This window comes from Phalangium opilio, unplaced genomic scaffold, assembly GCF_054372755.1.
Source record: "Phalangium opilio isolate 3A_F unplaced genomic scaffold, DU_Popi_V2 ptg000105l_1, whole genome shotgun sequence".
In the NCBI taxonomy this organism is placed as follows: Eukaryota; Metazoa; Arthropoda; class Arachnida; order Opiliones; family Phalangiidae; genus Phalangium; species Phalangium opilio.
The window spans coordinates 1,303,173-1,322,445 of NW_028324207.1; the positions used below are offsets into that span (position 1 = coordinate 1,303,173).

Here is a 19,273-nt window from a genome sequence, read left to right on the forward strand (position 1 = left end):
GTCTCTTTCCGGGGGGCAAAAATTGAAAGAGACGTAAACATTGGCGCGTTTCAATTTGCTCGCCTACAACTTCCTAAACTAAAGAAAACAGATAGTTGCTATTTCGAAACCCCAATGGACCATTTCGAATTGAACAAAGAGCCAATTTCAAGAACGCCTTTGGCAAGATATACGCTTTCAAACAGAGTTCTTGAGTTTTCGTTTTCTACGCCTCTGTTTCCCGAATTTGCCTAGCTAAGAAAAAAATTTCCCAGTCTCGTTATTTCGCTTAACAAATTCATTTGAATTCTTTTTTGTTATTTTATCTGATCCGTATACCATCTTAGCGCCTTGTGAATCACCAACCGCAGTTCTCGATTAATGGCTAAGATAGTCGGGATAAGACTGCAACCTGATACATCCAATGTATTTATGGGGTGATAGTTCAGGTTATGTTGGGTTTCGGTTTAGATTAGGGTTAGGTTCAGGGGGAAGTCAGGTTGCATGCACCGTCTTCTAACCAAAGTGCGAGTGTTTGCGTGTGTGTAAGGAAATAAGTTCGACTATATTAATTATTGGTTTTTATTTGCGGGCCAAGAAGCTAAGAGACTAAGCTATAGCTTATGATTAATTTCCTGTTGGTAATTGACTGCAGACAACATGTTTTCTAGTTTATTAAATGACAAACAGGATAATGTCTTTTATGCGTAAGAAAATAAAAACATACGGTCCAGTACAGTACATACTTAATACTAAGAGCTCATAAAAAAGTCAAGAACGTTGGAAGGGTTCTTGTAGTGCGTAACATGATCTCAGAACCAGAAGTATATAAAACTTCTCTTGGAGAAATAGTGTACGACAAAGAGGGTAATTGTAACATGATTCTTCCCCCCAACATCCCTTAACATTTGAGGCAATGTTATACTAAACCGAATTACATCCGCGATAAATAGTTCCCTCATCATTACTCTATTAGGGCTTAACTATTTGCTAAGGCACATGTGCATGTGGATTTTGTCCCACGTCAAGACAATCAAGGTTTTTGAGTTGATTGCTGAACAAAAGGGGTGAACCTCAGAAGAATCATGTTACATAACTAGAGTACTAAAAAGATACAGTGTCATCCTTCTGTAATCCCCTCTTCATATTATAAAATACGTATACATCACATCAAAGATTTTCTTTTAAATTATTGATTTTAACGCTACAACTATCCCTTTAATTGCATTTGCGCAAAAACGGTAGCATTCTCTATTGTTTTTCAGTGCAAACATGGTTTTAATATATGGTACTAAGTGTTCCGCACTCGTAAATGTGATTTCACACCAACTAAACAAGCTAGCTTAGTTTTCGACATAAAACCACTTTAGTAATCGCGAAGATTTTAACGTACCACTCCAATCTAGGTCTACTGTTTGTGTGTTTGTTACTCTCTCCATAAATGCCTCGCGCTAGCTTAGTGTACATACATAAAGTATTGATTTTTATATATAACACCGCGTGATAACATTGCAATCTATAGTCTGTCTCTCGAATTATAAAACATAACATAGCCACTCTAAATCATCAGCTTGCTCTATCTGCTAAGCCTGGCTGGTTCGAGTAGCTTTTAGAAAATTCATTGGAATGTGTCAATGGGGAAATATGCGCTGTTAATTTTATTTTGTTAGGCGTGCCCTAAATTCAACCGCAGCTCAGACAGTTATCTATCTACATATTTCACAAACAATTGTTTTTATTGTTTATTAGTTTTGAAATATTTTAAGTTTCAATTTTAATTATTGAACCAAATTATTTGTTTATTTTTAAAATAATTCAAAATTGGCCAGATTCAATTAACCGAATCGGGTTTAGGCTATATGAAAACATCCCAAAGTTTTTGTCTATACTTATTTAACAAAAAAAAAATGTTTTTATTATTGTTTGTTTGTTTATTTATTGGAATTTTAAAATTAGTTTTAAAAATAATTTCACAAACAGGCGAATTTAAAACCTCTCAAAGTTGTCTATTCGTATTTAACAAAAAAATGTTTTTATTGATGTTTGTTTATTTATTGGAATTTTAAAATTAATTTTAAAATAATTTCACAAACAGGCGAATTTAAAACCTTGCAAAGTTGTCTATTCGTATTTAACAAACAATTGTTTCTATTGTCGTTTGTATATTTATTGGAATTTAAAAATAATTTCACAAACAGGCGAATTGAAAACATCGAAAAGTTGTCTATTCGTATTTAACAAACAATTGTTTTTATTATAATTGTTTGTTTGTTGGAATTGTCAAATAATTTTAAAATAATTACCAAATCGAACGAACGAAATTATTTTTTTATATTTGTAAAATAATAAAAAGTTGAGATACGATTAGGAAAAAACTAAGCATCAAACTTATAACAATGGGTGACAATGCCTTTATGTTAAAGATCGAAATTTTTAAAGAGGAGAGATATCATTTCGCAACATTTAGAAAGGCTATGATTTTAACTAAAAAGTTCTATAACCAGGTATAGGATGTATAGGTCGTTACATGAATCCGTAGTGTGTGTGTGTGTGTGTGTGTGTGTGTTAAAATTATTCTGACCTAGATATAAGAGCAAGCAAGGCGTTGCTTTCGTGCTCTCCTCTAATTCAAGGCAGATCTACCTACATACAATAATATACGTTGTATCATTTTTATCGCGTCACTCTTTTGAGTACCCTAGAGTTTAGCAACGATATATTACGTTTAATATTAGTTCCTTCCCATTAACAATTAATTGGCTTAAATATTACACCGTCAAGCACGAAATTCTCAGAGCGTTTGTAAAGAAAACCCAAAACGTCTGAGTGAAAAATTAAACACGTTATTAAACTAATTTTCACGTGTTTTTTATTCTTATTTTTTCTTTACTATAATTTTAAAGGGATAATAAACCGTTATTTTTTACTCGTATGATTTAACTTTGAAATTTAGTCTTTTAGGGATGATCCCTTAACTAAATTAGAATGTCTTTCGGTTTCTTAATTAAATTTAAGGGGTCATCCGTAAAATACTCCAACCAATCTTAACTCGAAAACAGTGACGGCAAAATGTCACAGAACATTTTCGACTCAAAAACGTCTAAAGAACATCCCCTTAATTTATCCAGTATATTATATTTTTAAATCGAATGGAGTCCTGCCATCCCCTACAAGGCTTCAAATCCGTGTTTTGGATTTTGTTTTTAAAAGCTATTTAAAATTTAAAAATTCCCAGAAGTTTTCTACGGAGTATACGAGTATTTAACTTCAAGTCAATAAAACTTGTAAATTTTTTTTCTTTGTCGACCTTAAGTGTTAAACGTCAAACTAATTGAAATTGCTAATTAAATTTTTTTATTATTATTATTTCTGCAGGTTTGGAAAATAAGAGATGAAATTCGATTAATATTCATAAGGTCGTGTTTCTGAATTTTTCTGAATTGGAGAGACACTCATCTGGGAAATGGAAAATAAAACGTGAGTCATGGGGTATTTACAATTTACGACTGGCACTTCTCTGTTTGTTGTAATAGTTAGTAATATTATTACTAGTCATGCGTGAGTACGCGGGAAAATTGATTAACATTTACCAGCATCAGGTTTGAACTATATAAAATCTAATCTATGATAATCTCTAAGTAGACAGTTCTAAGTCAGTAATAGACCTTTTTCAAAACCTAACCAGGCGTCTTTTCGAGAATCTATGACGTGTCATCTATCATGACAAGCTCTCAATAAAAAGTGACAAACTTATGGAACATTTTGTTTAAACTTATGGTATAACCAGGAAGCGATATCTAGTTTACTAGGGAGAAGCTATAAGATGCCTAAGTATTCGCGCGCTATAGTCCCAGTCCCCCTTTCAAAATACAAGGGGGGGGGGCGTAAAAGGAGGCCGGGCTATTTCATCTCTCCTCAGTCGAAAAATACGTAATTTCCGTCATTCTCGTCGCGCTGACGTGAGTTTTCAAGAACCAATGAGATGTTGGTTGTAATTTAGAGGCGGGGATTAACTCCGGACCTACGTTTTGACTGGAGATAAAGCTTTAGAAATGTGGGGAATTTATACCATCTCTCTAGTAAACTAGATATCGCTTCTTGGTATACCCAAAGGCAAATAGAATTAACAGAAAGTAACCGAATTACATTTATAACTAGATATCTCTAAAACTTAATATTTATTATTTAGAACACGCCGTTTGAAAACGGGACTTGATCCTAATATAAAATGCGAATTTAAGTTGAATTGCTTTAGGAAAAAAAAAATATACCCATACTCATCACGGGGGACCTAACCTAAAATTCCCTTTTCATGAAGAATTTCAGGAAAAAAATATATTATTGAAACCGAAAAAATATAAAAAATTGTGTTTATCTTAAAAAGGAATCAATTGCGCAAACAGTCGCAGACCCGAAACATATCTTTGTTTTTGGTTTTTTTTTCTTTCCTTTAAAAAAAGAACCGTACTCGTTCGCACGAGATAACAGATACTGTAGATGAAATCGCGTCGTCTGCTTAGATTACTTGTATTTCTCACAAGTCAAAGTCATGACTGACTGATTAATAATAAACTTCCAGACCAACCGCTTTACCTAGATCGCTGAAACTTTGCAGGGACGTTGCTCATAAGTAGCAGGCACGTTCTAAGAAAGGCTTTTTCAATCCGCCACCATCTTGAAAAATGGCGGCCATAAATGTATAAAGCTTCTCTATGGAATAACGTTGATTCCGGGATCCAAACAGATTTCGCTAATATTTATTACACTGGTTCCATATGTCCTATAGACAACTTAATGGATTTTGGGGTTAGCTTTGATGCCATTTTTAAAAATGGCACCCGAAAAGTTAATAAAATGTCCCGACGGGCATCTCCGGGTGCCTTTTCTGCTAGTTTGGTTATTATAAATATGATTTGGGTTACTGAGGTTTAAAGAGGTAATGGTGAACCCAATTTCTATTTCATTTTAGATAAAACGGATTTTTTAGAACTTTGCCAAGAGATTGGGTTATTTGATGCAAGTTCTTCTTTTCATTAGCTTTTGGACTATTATTTTAAAAAAAATTATTCCCCCCTCATTAAAAGGTTTACTTAAGGATCGGATGGTCTGACCGTTTTATTTTATTCGGTTATACGTTCTTTCCGATGAACTAGGACACTAATTAGTACTCAGACCTATATATATATTTTAAAAATTCAAAGGCTAGACAATTCTAAATTTATTTTTGCCCTTTCAAATCAGAATTAAAATTTTTAATCAAGTCACTTTCAGGTCTACGGGAATTAAAATTATCTTCGTTTTATTTCGATAAATCATAAGCTTATTATGTTAAGACAGGGATAGATTTAATTTCAGAAGTAGGAATGGAGAACGGTTAGTTTTTACTTCAGTCCGACTCATAGCCCAGTAGCCCTCCAACAAGTAATGAAAAGTTTAAATTATCTTATTGGCTCACTTAAACAACGTTTTGATGACGTTGCTGATGGGAACGGCGAAAATACGTAATTCCTTTTTACCTCTGTCGCTATGACCCGCCTCTTCTTTCAAACCCCTCCGTCCCGTGGAAGGGGGTCCGGGACTTTGACGCGCGTCCACATTACTCTGTTCTCCATTCCTACTTCTAAAATTAAATCTATCCCTGGTTAAGACTAAACCATTAGTGTAATCGACTTTGTTTAGATTATTTTGAAAAAGGGAGGGGTGCAGTCCTGCACCAAAGAAATTTCGTTTGAAGCCATGTCCAATGTCTGTGGATACATCCACCGGATGTGTTCTGTCTCAAGAACACAAGGTGGTCACCGCACTAGACTCTATTTTACCCCTGTATTTTGAATAGGTTTCAGAGGTAAGACCTGCATACACGGTCTGTGAATTTTGAGAGAATACGGATTATCCTTTTTCTGTTCGCTGGTTCTTTAAACGTTGGTGGTCACGTGTTGGTGATCATGTGGGAGGAAGGGGTTGGGGGTAAGTTGTGTAGCTGCGCGTAATGAAAGAAGGGAGGAATTATCGAAATCAAGCTAAAAAGCGTTTGGTTATTTTTGTATGCCAAAAACGTCTCGCGATAAAGGCCACAAAACCCCTGAACCTCCTCCACGTTTACGTAGTAGACTACTGGGAAGCGGTCTTCGTGGTAGGGCTTCAATCGAGGGGACCCACACTTAGAAGTGTTGAAAATTGTCTGAAACCAAGGATAGATTTAATTTTAGAAGTAGGAATGGAGAACAGAGTAATCTGGGGGCGCGTCATAGTCCTGGACCCCCTTCCAGGGACGGAGGGGTATGAAAAAAGAGGCGGGTCAAAGCGACAGAGGTATAAATTAAGGAATTACGTATTTTTCGCCGTCCCCGTCAGCGACGTCATCAAAACGTAGTTTAAGTGAGCCAATAAGATAATTTAAACTTTTCGTTACGTGTTGGAGGGAGGGGCTCCATACTGGGCTATGAGTCGGACTGAAGTAAATACTAACCGTTCTCCATTCCTACTTCTAAAATTAAATCTATCCCTGCTGAAAATAACAACAAATTCAAATAATAATTTTGAAAATGAGAGGGGAGGTTCATGAAAGCCTTTATTATTTTTAGTGTATTTCCAGTATGGTGTTTACGACATACACCCAACCCTTCTACCAAGTCTCGATCTCTTTCCCTTTCACTACTAGCTTCTTTGGGTCTAGAGACCAATCTGTGATCGCTCTACTTAATAGGCAAATATTTAGTCAATTCGGTTTGTTCATTTGAATGAATTGAGGCATTGATCTGGGAATTGAAAACGTTTGTTTCAAGGATGATCTGGATATTTCACGATATTAACGAAGTTTCAGATATAGATGCCTACCCCCTCGAATGGGTTGACCACTGTTCCTGTACGAGCAAAAGAGAAAAAGAACATGGTTGGGCTCTCTGAAGTGCATGGGAATCGGGCGATACTCATTATAACGCTCAGTGAAGCAGCCATGCACTATATAGTCAATTTCAGGGGTAAATTACATTAAGGATAACTCTACGCGGATTTAAACAACAATGTAAACCGCCCGTAATGAAAAAAATAGTCCGGGTTATCTCGAGGTGGGTCAGACTAATAGGATAGATTCATTAGATAAAAAGTCACTTATTAAGGAAGCTGGGTAGGGGAAGCTTCAATCTATCGTCTATCAAGAGTGTATAGAAAATAGAGTGTATGTACTCATCATCGTTATTCAGTCATTACCAGGGCGAAAGATTGCCAGTTTTTATATCATGGTAAAATTTGGGGCGCTTTATTATGGAAACGGTCAACTGCTTCAGTTTATATTGTTAGAATTGACCGTTTGTGTATTACCAGAAGTATATAATACTTCTCTTCGATTGAAGTGTACCACGCACAAAGCGGGGTAATTGTAACATGATTCTTCCCAACATCATCTAAACATTTGGAGCAAGGTTACTAAACCGAATCACCTACGCGATAAATAGTTCCCTCATTATTGCTCTATTAGCGATTGTAGATTTTTGTCGAAGAGGTTTGTGGGTTGATTTCTAAGAATTTAGTACCTAACCATTAAAGAATTCACTCCCACGGTGCGATGCCCATCTGAGGTTTGATGAGTGGGCGATCAAAGAAAAAGGTCGAGCCTGGGTATATCATGTTACATATCAAAAGTATGAAGAGGAGAGGATGCAGAGTGTCATTCTTCTTCTATTACACGCTTCTGGTATTACTCATCGTCTGGTTTCGCCTTTCAAACACTAGTGTTCTGCCATCTCGAATTACAATAACACGCGAGGCAAATAAGGTAGGCTTATCACTTGACGAATTTAAGGCGTAGCGTATTTCTTACTAAAGGCTAACTTACACTATTTGTAATATACTCTTGCTAGATCTAGCTGGCTATATTCGGTCTATCGCACAACAGTTATATTAAGGTAGCGTCCCCTGAAACACTTAGGCAAATAGAATCTGATGCGTGGTAGATTCTCTCTATAGAGAATCTATTAGTTAAGCTAAAAGTACAGGTAGTTTATGTAATTATCATCATCATTATTATTATTAATTCTATTTGAACTAAAGGCATATTTATAATCAAGTATTTGTTAAAGGGACGGTGAAATAATGGACAGTCAAGCGTATTTGAAATGATTTAGAATAAATATACGAGTTGTTAATTTTGAAGTCTAAATTTTACTTGTTTCAAATAAGAACCGGTAATTATAGAACGGAAGTACATTTTTACTGTTCTATTAGAAAACCCTGTATATATTAAAAATATTTTTGTAATCATTTCATTCTCTCTTTAAAGGGAAAGTGAAATTAAAGGACGTGACGGCTATTTCTAATATATATTTTATTTAATTTATTTCTTCGTTAAAACCCGCGATAAACATCTTTAATGACTTCCGTTAATTTTACCACGCAATTAGGCAAAGTCTCAGAGAGCAAAGTACACGCGCGCAAAGTCTACCCGTATATTTTTAATACCTAAGTAATAATTTCCTTAATAAATAATATCAATTTGATAACGCTTATAATTGCCGAGTTGGAAAAATGAATTGCTAATAATCAAAATCTCTTTATCTCTTTTTTTGTTTATAAAGAAATTTAAAGAGATAATGTACTTACAAACTAGGCCTAAACTATTTAATAATTCCAACATTTTTGTCTATTATTTCTGAGACAAAATCGAATTAGATTTTCGTTTTTTATTTTTTAATAATCGTTATAAATTGGAATATATCTTATCGGGTTTCTAGAATATCAAATTTTATTGTAATCGATTCGAAACTATATACAGGGTGTTTCTGATAAGTCTGCCATAAATTAAGTGGGATGTTCTTTGGGAAATCGGTTTTGAGTCAAAAATGTAATTTCTATCTCCATTTTGCCACAAGGGACACTTTTTCCGAGTTATCATTTGATGAGTGTTTTAAGGATGACCCCTTAATTAAATTAGAACTCATTGTCTAGCTCAGTTTCTTAATTAATTAAATTTAAGGGGTCATCCGTAAAATACTTTGACCAATCTTAACTCGAAAACAGTGACCCGGACGCTAAAATGGAGATAGAACTTACATTTTTGACTCAAAATCGTTCACCCAAATAACATCTCCTTTAATTTATGGAAGACTTATCAGTAACAACCTCGGCTAGGTAATTGTTTTATACTAGTTTACTATAATGTTTAAAAGTTCATTTGAAGTTAAAAATATATATTTTTAGCCACCCACAATATTCTGACCTTACAAAATAATTAATTTTTAGTGCAATTAATTAAATTTGTCAGGAAACATTTCTTTTTTTTTAAGAACGGAAAGTTAAAAATAATAAAAAAAATATTTTTTTTTTAATTAATTAGTGAAAATCTGTAGTAGCCCTTTTAATTTTTTCCCATAGAAAAAATTGAAAATTAATTCAATAAAATTAAGTTAAGTTAATATGAAATTTGACTTACCCTGAAACATCCAAGATAGAAGACTGATAATCCTCCATATAATTCTAGTTAGTCTAAATGACCACTTCATTCTTGATTGTCTTAATTGCTTCTTTCCGTTTTTAATTTCTTCGAAAAAATGTTTCTTTGTTTCTTTGTTTTTTGAATTTTTTTTTTAATATTTTAAGAGAAAATCCAATTTGTCCAACACATGGGATAAATTAAATCAGATCAGTCGATGTAGATTTATAAAACTTGATCAAGGCGTAAGTTCGAAACTAAAAATCGAAAGTACTTATATTTGAAATACTATATACTACTAGATATATATATATATACTTTATATTAATTTGTAGATTAAGATTAAATATATTGACTATATTATTATTATTTATTATATTTAGAAAATTTTTACTATATTGAGGTAAAGTTTAATTAGATTATAATTTTATTATTTGATTATCCTTAAGATATAATTAAAAATGAAGCCTTTTCCGTTCTAAAAATGATGACTGTACTAGTTATATTAGTTAGTTCTAATTGTTAGTAAGTTCTTCTAGTAGATTATTAATATATATTTCACAAAATTAGAAATAATAATAATTAAATAAAGGATTCTGGGTATTTCTTTAGGTTAGGTTAAATACCGTTACGATGCGAAGATATTATTTATGGAAGATTCAAGAAAGCGTTAAGATTTTTAGTAACTATGTACAGGGGGTGATTTTTCGTTCGTATTTGAACCACTTACAGTCGATTCAGTTCAGTTCGAAGAATATATAGAATTAGTATTATTTATAAAATGATTTACAGTAGATAACCGTGCTTTGGAAAATGTTTCTACTCGCTATAGTAACAGATCATATTCGTCTTCCAGAATAATTCCGTTCTACTTTCTACAGTCCATGTTTAAACTACAAGCGATGTAGATCAGTTTCTTCAATAGACGTTCGATGAACAGTTTCTACGATAAACGCTGCACCTCGGTACATAGTAAAATACGTTGTAGAAAAGTTTCTACAATAGATACATTGATGGTATAATTAAATTTCTACGGATAGATATTAGGAGTTCGCTGTACTCGGTTGTTTCGTAGAATTTCTGCAATAGATGAATTTCGTTTAGTAGAAGAACTCGTTTTGGTAGAATTTCTACAATAGATGAATTTCCTGTTGTCGAAGAACTCGTTTGGAGCTACGTCAATAATGAATTTTCTACAATGCCTCGAGATACTTTGGCAGATGAGAAACGACAATCACGTGTAGTGTTTAGTTGTCAATTTTTCTAGGTTTTTATCGTACGTAAAGTAGTTATGTGAAAGAAACTTTGAAACGGAATAACAACAATGAGAACAGTTCCATATCTATTTAGCGTCGAAGTCTCCGATAGTTTACTACTTAGAGCTGTACGGAGCCCGACTTTGCGCCGACCCGTTCGAGCCATTCACCGGCAAGCGTTTGAAAACTTTCTCCGTAAAGCGGCGGACTTTATTCGTATGCCTGAGGTTTCCATAGACACTCGAACACACCACTCCAAAACTCGAGTCCAAGTCGCTCAGACCTCAGTCTGATACTGAATCGCGCTCCGGCAAGAGTTCACGCTCAAACTGCTCGACTACTACATCTAAGAGCGTTTGCTAGGCTACCACGCGATACACGGAACCGTACCGTCCGTATGTACGGAGCTAGCGGAAAAAGAGATACGAATCATTGAGGAATAGGTTAAGGAGACTCCTTGAGTTGACAGAGTTGGGTTCTCACGGAATTTGAAATACCTGGGAATTCGAAAATGGGTTTGAAATGTCAGGAAAATGTTAGGGAATTTTTAAAATTGTCAAAAACCATTAGGGAATTTCAAAAATTGTCATAAACACTTAGAGAATTTTAAGAAATTGTCAAAAAAAATTAGGGAATTTTAAAAATTGTCAAAAACAATTAGGGAATTTTATAAAACGTCAAAAAACTTAAAGGAAAGCGCGGCTCCATGATCACCCCTAGCATTCTGGCTAATCTTCTGGACACGAATTTTACCTTTCCAAAGGCAGGAACCAATCAGACCTAATGCACTAGTTCCCATTGGTTCCTGCCTTGGGCTTAACTAGCCTTTAGCAAGTTGAATGAATATTTATTTACTTATCACATACAGTGAATCCCTTTTGAAACAGGGAGGAGCAGTTAGGCTGCTCGCAAGTTTAGTATGTACATTTTTAGAACTTTTTTTTTTTTTTCTATTTGTTAATAATAAACGGTTGAAATTTTAAGGCGCGGTGGTTGTGTCGGCAGGAAATTGTCTCAGATTGTTCCAAGCATGTAGAAGGGCTTTGGTTCGTCTCACATTCTTGGCTTTGTCTTTACCCGTAAAACCTAGTCTAAGGAGCAAAGTGTTTTCTGCATTTGATGGTCCTGCCTCAGTTTCGCGATATCGACTAAATGAGGGACACTCCAGAAGGATGTGAGCAATATCCTCACGCGCAGAACCGCATCTCGGGCACACTGGGTCTTCTCCAAAAATTTCTGCTCTTCGAGCCGCTGTTGGTAATGCTCCAGTTCTTGCTAAAAAGAGGAGCTCGCTATCCTTTCCATTGGAGTAAAACAATTCCACCGATGGAGACGTTTTGGTGCGGTAAACTGACAGGCTTTGGTGGCGTTCTATTTCGGCCCTCCACTTCTGTTCGGCAAGATCTTGAACAGACTTATCTACGATCTTGTTCCAGTCTGTAGTGTTAGTGGCTCCTACTCTGCTAGAACCGCATCCATACGTCCCACTGTTTCGCAGAAAAGCCATCTATAAGGGGCATAAACGGAGCCGCGCTTTCCTTTAAGGAATTTGAAAAATTGGGAAAACAAATTAGGAAATTTGAAAAATTGGGAAAACAAATTAGGAAATTTTAAAAATTGCCAAAAAAGTTAGGGAATTTTATAATTTTTCTTAAAAGTCAGGGACAATATGGCAACTCAGTTCTGTCCTTGAACGTCACGAAAAGTCTTATACGCGATTACTTTACAAGAGTAGATTCTTTCAAAACAAAGGAGTTGATCATCCACTGTCTCTAAAAACCTTAGCGCGTCGTGCGTAGAAGCGAGCGAACATATAGGGGTATAGGGGGTTTATGCTATTTTCCTTTCCCCCACTGTTCTTGCTGCTGCCGTTTGGTTTGGTTTCGTTTAGTTGCTTAAACCTATATAGGTACGGTATGCCTAGCTGCATATGGATCTTGGATACCCACGCCTCCTAGGCTGCTAGCTATTTCTTTTTTATTCAGTTCCTTCTTTAGATACGTGTATTATTTTGGATAGCACTCTTACGGAAGCTCGCACGTCGCGCTACCTGCCGCCGCCGCCCGATGCCAAAGTGGCCTTTCAAGGGCCGTTTTCAATCTTTTGACTGGACATCAGTTGTTAAGTCTGAATCATTTGAATAACAACACAAATAGAACCTAAGTTGTCTCGGAGTCAACGGCGAATAGTATTTGGTGCACCCTGGTGGTACCATCGGGAATAGAATATGAGCACAATTTAGGTTGTCTCTAAGCCAACGAAGAGTATTTACTGACCCCTGGTGGTAACTTCCGGAAAAAATCGAGTAATATTACTACGCTAGTACTTGGGTAAACAGAATATCTAATTTCCTTTACCAGCATCTGGTGCCACACTACGAAATCTAATATATTATTATAATCTTCTTGAAGCAAATTAAAATATAATTTCCAACGCATTCCCTTCCCAGATAAATGCCCCAATTCATTCAAATGAACAAACCGAATTGGCTAAATATTTTCGTCTTTTCGAGATATTAAAAACCGATCTGTGGTTATTCATTAAAGTAGAGTGATCACTGATTGCTCTCTAGACCCAAAGAAGCTAGTAGTGAATGAGAAAGAGATCAAGACTTGGAGCTGGGTTGGTGTAATGTCCCAGTCCCTGTTTACGCGTCCTTGTCCAGAGAAAATACTGCAGCTGTAAAAAGGTAAAAGGAAAAGGGTTTGAAGCAATTAAGTCTTTAGGTTTCTTAATTTCTTTCGTCTACTTGGAGGAATCATCGCCCGATTCTCTGGGACCCCTTGAACAAACACATTAATTGGATCACATGCCTAAATAAGTTTATGAACATAAGTTTTCAGTGACAGCCTTCCTCCAAAAATTTGTATATATCCCGAAAGGTATATTTACAAGTATCGTCTGCTTGATTTAGGGTTATGGCGGAACACCCGGACGGCATATGGACAACAAAGATGGTAGATAGAGCTTCAAAGTTACCAGAAGTCCTTTTGTTCGAAGCCATGTCTAACGTCATTGTTGTGCACATACCCATTCTTAGGGGTGTTGTAGGCTTAAGGACATAAACTTATGATATGGGTAAAGAACAATAAATACGGGGTTTGTGTGCACTCATACACGAATATCCTTACAAGCAATATCTTGATGTAGACATTCAATTAAAAAACGTTAAGCCATGCCTAACGTCATTGTTGTGCACATACCCATTCTTAGGGTTGTTGTAGGCTTAAGAACATAAACTTATGATATGGGTAAAGAACAATAAATACGGGGTTTGTGTGCACTCTCATACACGAATATCCTTACAAGCAACATCTTGATGTAGACCTTCAATTAAAAAACGTTGAAGGAAACAATACAGGGTGTTTTTGCAAAAAGGGTAATTATAGGACCGAATTCAGTACAGTGGGACTGTTCTATAAACAATCAATTTTGAGCCGAAAGTGTGACTTTTATGACCGATTTCGCCACAAGGACCAATGATTGGAGTGTTTTAGGGGTCACGCGTAAAACACTCCTCCAATCATAACTTATTTAGGGGGTGTTCCCTTGTGACAAAATCGGTCATCGAAGCTAGATCGAAGTTACAATTTCGACTCAAAATTGATTGCCCATAGAACAGTCCCACGACTGTACTCAAACAGTTTTAAGGTACAGTCCCTTTTCAATTGTCCTTTGTTAATGTTTAATTCGTTCCAATAAGGGCAAGCTTTTGGATACGTATATAGAGAACTCAATTTATTTTGCCATTATGAGAAGTAGTAAAACGGCTCCACCTTGAGAAGGCGACTGAACTACTTTCATTTACATTATTGTTTAAATCCGATTTAACTTTGGTTTCATTGCATTTTACGATTGATATTGATTTGAAGGGGGAAATTTTGGTGGACAAAGAACATTCCCCCTCGTTTGTGGAAAAGAGGCTTTCGTGTTTGTTATATGAAAAGGCAGTTGGGTGGGGGGGGGGGGTGACATTCTAGTCACGCTAAATTCGTCTTATTCAACAATTTCTCCGTGACACACGCGAAATACCATGCGTTATTGGTCGCGTAAACTTTTTCAAAGGATAGACTAATTTGAAAATGACAACGACCAAGAAGGATTTTATTTATTTACGATTTTTTTTTTGCCTTAAAGATTAGGTAATTTTTTTTTTTTTTGAAATTCGATTGATATTGGTTGCTCAGATCGTAGAGGGTTAGTTGAAGTATTGGTTAATCCTAGGAGGAGATAGATATCTTAAGAAGTTTGTTTGTTGTTTGTTTTGATGTTTTGTTCTTTATGATATACACAGTTGCAATAGAGAAACAGCGAGAAGGCTGGCTGGGCATGGTGGAGAATTTTATTAAGTCTTAGGCTCGTGGGAGAGTAGAGCTGATTGGGCAAGCAGCGGTATAGGAGGGGTTTCTACTGTACTGCCAAGTCCATATTGACACTTGGAAATTCGGTCATAACACAAGCCATGAGTGAAAGCTAGAATGAGGTTGTGAAACGTAGTAATGCCAGGGTTAGATTTAATTTTAGAAGTAGGAATGGAGAACCGAGTAATCTGGGCCGGCATCAAAGTCGCGGACCCCCTTCCCCGGAAAGGGGTGGGGGAAAGAAGGGCGGGTCTTAGCGACAGAGGTAAAATGGAATAGGGACTTGGCAGTACTACGTCATGCAACGTCAGGCTACCTTCCATTAGTGCTAAAAAACATACCAGGAGGAGGGGCTTATATAGCTTTCATTCTGTTAAAAAAACATACCATAATGGCGCTGGGGCGGAGTTAAGCCCGAATTGCCAAGTCCCTATTAAGTATTTTTCGCCGTCCCCTTCAGCAACGTCATCGAAACGTAGTTTAAGTGAGCCAATAAGATAATTTAAACTTTTCGTTACGTGTTGGAGGGAGGGGCTCTATACTAGGCTATGAAGTAATACTAACCGTTCTCCATTCCTACTTCTAAAATTAAATCTATCCCTGGTAATGCCAAGTCTTTATTCGTCAAAGTTTTAATAAATTTGATTGGTCAAATTGCATGGTTGATATTAATTAGAAACACTACGGAAATTAAGATTTTTTTGTAGTGGTTTGGTGTATGTTAAGTTCTTCTCAAGTCTCTTTCCTTGACACTCGCTAACGGCTTCATGATTAATCCCTAATTAAGCACGATCACTTCATTAAAAATGAAACTTGTGAAGAATTGGTTAGTTTCTTATGAAAATAATACAAACTTCATCATGCACGAGGCTTCAATTTTTTATTTGATCTCGTGCAATCCTTTTAGTACAGTTAAAGGCTTACTTTCTGTTTTATCTATTTGTCTTTGGTAAGCTTATTTCGAAGCCACGTTGACCTACAACATACGCAGCTTACTTGTAGTTGTATTTTTAAATTTAAACTTGACATTATCTCCCAAGGGTTATGCTGACTATTTATGCGGAAAATAGTGTCAAGGAAAAATGGAATTTCAAATTTCAACCTTTTGTAATTAGAGATACAGAGATTTTTAAAAGCGAATTGAAAAGGAATACTGAATCATATTTTGAAAAATTACTGGCGCAGTCAGAGACTAAAGACCAATTCAGACTAGTGTAAAATCTTACCAGGGATAGATTTAATTTTAGAAGTAAGGAATGGAGAACGGTTAACTTCAGTCCGACTCATATCCCAGTATAGAGCCCTTCCCTCCAACACGTAACGAAAATTTTAAATTATCTTATTGGCTCACTTTTAAACTATGTTTTGATGACGTTGCTGACGGGGACGGTGAAAAATACGTAATTCCTTTTTACCTCTGTCGCTATGACCCGCCTCTTCTTTCATAACCCTCCGTTCCGAGGAAGGGGGTCCGGGACTTTGACGCGTTCCCACATTACTCTGATCTCCATTCCAACTTCTCAAATTAAATCTATCCCTGATCTTACGGTAAATCCAAAATGACAAATACCGCCAAGAATCCTAAAACTTTTCATATATTGTCTGCTAAACCATAGCCCAGTAAGGCATGCATATCCAATTAACAGCTTCAAACAATACGGACCATCCAAATTTGGTTGTGGACTGTTAACTTTGAAGCCCCATCTAACGTCTTTGCATCCATCCATATAGCGGCCTATCAATGTTTGATCTTAACCCTATATCAAGCAGACGATTCTGCAACCCTCTGTGAAAAGAAGTCCGGTTAATAAAACGTAAATAGTTAAGAAGAGTACATGTCTTTGAGGGGACATTATACCTTTAAGAATGACCCCAAATGAGTATGGGGGTATGGAGTGTAGGAGTTAGCTGAAAAGCAAAGTAGAAGTATTAATTAAAACATATGCTTGAATAGTTGTATCTCCCCCTGTTCCCCCCCCCCTATTTTATGCAAAAGCAATGCTTTGCATTGGCGATCGGACTGACGGTCGAGGAGCTGCATGGCTTGGATGGAAAATCCGTCCGCTATGTACCAACGAAATAAACCCCATCTATGCATATATACGTTATGGCATCCCCAAAGGAAATGCGAACCCCGCGGAACGAAAGGGGTTTAGTAAATCGGAATACCCACCCCATTTAAAGGGTTAGAGACAACCTAAGGTCAGTGAAAAGAAAAATAAAACCGTAAAACCAAAATTTAATATTTAAAATAGACCGAGACTGCTTTCAATAAGATGCAGAAAGACTAACGTATCTTGTAAAATTCTCGAGTGATCAGCTGGTTTCACGGCTATTAAATAGGTAGCCCCATAAGAATCAGCAAGGGTTATTTGTAATTATTGCTCCATTTTTTTTTGCCAAACTGAGAACTACGTGTTTTACGTCCCGCGATCGAAAAACCCATATTTTCCTTTGACCGTGCTGGTTCACCGATGAACGGCGTGACGTTAAAATTCAAAATAAAAATCCCGTTCAGTAAGACACCGTTAACAGTGCATGTGACTTAGCGGACTTAGCAGCGGTGAGCTCTTTTGAACGCAGCCCTATATTTTCCTGTCCATGCACATAACGATCAATGTTCCGTTTGAAGAACAACAAGGTGCTCAACATACTAGACCCAACCACCGTATTTTGAAGAGGATCTATTAAGGCCGATGATGGGAGATTTGAGGGTGAAAGTTTTCCTTGGTCAGTAACCCTTTATAATCGAAATAAATCCAATAGTGTCGGAGATACGTTGCCTCCTTAACTACGAGGTTTATCTGCAGAATAAATATTGTATTCGACGAGGATTAAAGCCTATCCCAGCACGCTCCAAGGAAGGATTTCGCCATTCTTCCAGCTCGTGTAATAACCCTTTGGCCTCTCACTGACCCAACAGTATACGTTTCGACCAATATTCTCTTGTTCTAACTATTTCTGAAACTAAAGTATGCGCGCAAAATATTATTTAATATTAAATGCCTGCAGGTGTTGCTCTGCTCCTACAACTTCAGTATCTGTGTTGTCCTAAACCGAGGGGTAAAGCAATTTACCAAAGACAAACAGAAATAATTATTTAGAAAGTCAGCTAGACACTGGAGAGGTTAATGAAAATAAGCCATTAAATTTAGTGTATTCCCAGTATGGTGTAACTTGCGACCTACACCCAACCCTTCTCCAAGTCTTAATCTCTTTCCCATTCACTACTGGCTTCTTTTAAATTCACTAAAAGACGAAACTATTTAGCCAATTATTTTTTGTTCATTTCAATTTTGAGGTATTTGGGAAGGGAATTCGTCCTGGGGTAACTGCCCCTCGATTTGGGAGAGCGTACCATTGCTCGGGTCTCTTGGCTCTTGCGAGGTACTTACGCGGAACAGATTATCTTGGAAATTATGAAAATAGATTGACTGCGTTTCCCAACGAATTCGCTAACGGTTTTCCTTTACTTAGGGAAGATTTTCTAAGCCTACTACTGTAATTCACTCCCAGAACAATTTTAGTTTGTGATTACATTTTCTCCCTGTTGCCATCATAAGTTTATTACAATTCGTAAGTACTCGTCTAATTACAGAGCTATAAACTTTAAATTTAGCTAACCCTCAGTGAGAAACGATATGCCAGAAGGCTGTATTTATTGGCTGAAAAAGTATCTTCCATTTTGGCGGGACATCACACGTGCTTTTAATTTCAATTTTCAAAATAGGCTTAAGTCGCTTTACGAAATTTAGATGCGTGGAGTTTCGTAAACGTTTAAATTATCGATAAATAAACGGGAAACATTTAAGAAATGTGTTGGTAACCTTAACTGTGGTAATCTGTAAAAATAATATTGTCCCGTTAGCGATGGTCGGTATTGCCTTAAAGTTTGGTCTATATTTGGATTCCAGTTTGGTAAATACACTTATCGTAGATATTTTCCAGTTGACCTGGTGTAAACAAGCGAATTCACTATGAATAATGGTTCAATAAATCTCTAGGGTATCTAAGACCTTACTCATCATTGAGTAATATCTTCATAGCTAGGTATGATGTTTAGCCTTCAGGGCTTCAAGAAGAGATAGTTAATGTTGTAGTGAACTTAACGAAGTTACCTCCACCTTTTGGCTATTTGAGGAGGGGCCAATTTTAGGTTGGGTTTGGATTAGGTTATGGCAGGAATACATAGATTTCTTCTACTTGGAATCTTTAAGAGTCCATAGACCCTGTACTAATATGTGATTGAA

The 19,273-nt window shown here is 36.3% G+C and overlaps 1 protein-coding gene and 1 long non-coding RNA gene across 8 annotated transcripts in view; one reads left to right on the plus strand and one right to left on the minus strand.

Annotated features, from left to right (window-relative positions):
- LOC149625147 (lachesin-like) overlaps positions 1-11,130 on the minus strand; it is a 123,073-nt gene extending 111,943 nt beyond the window's left edge. Inside the window, exon 1 of the mRNA XM_089851917.1 lies at positions 9,407-11,130. Within this exon, the coding sequence (XP_089708043.1) occupies positions 9,407-9,476 (70 nt within the window). The 5' untranslated portion in view covers positions 9,477-11,130. The remainder of the gene's footprint in view (positions 1-9,406) is intronic.
- The window catches only part of LOC149625148 (uncharacterized), a 166,261-nt gene that overhangs the window by 111,309 nt on the left and 35,679 nt on the right, over positions 1-19,273 (plus strand). For all 7 annotated transcript variants that reach the window (XR_016374555.1, XR_016374556.1, XR_016374551.1 and 4 more), the window contains one exon: positions 3,355-3,456. This is a non-coding gene — a long non-coding RNA (uncharacterized LOC149625148). The remainder of the gene's footprint in view (positions 1-3,354; positions 3,457-19,273) is intronic.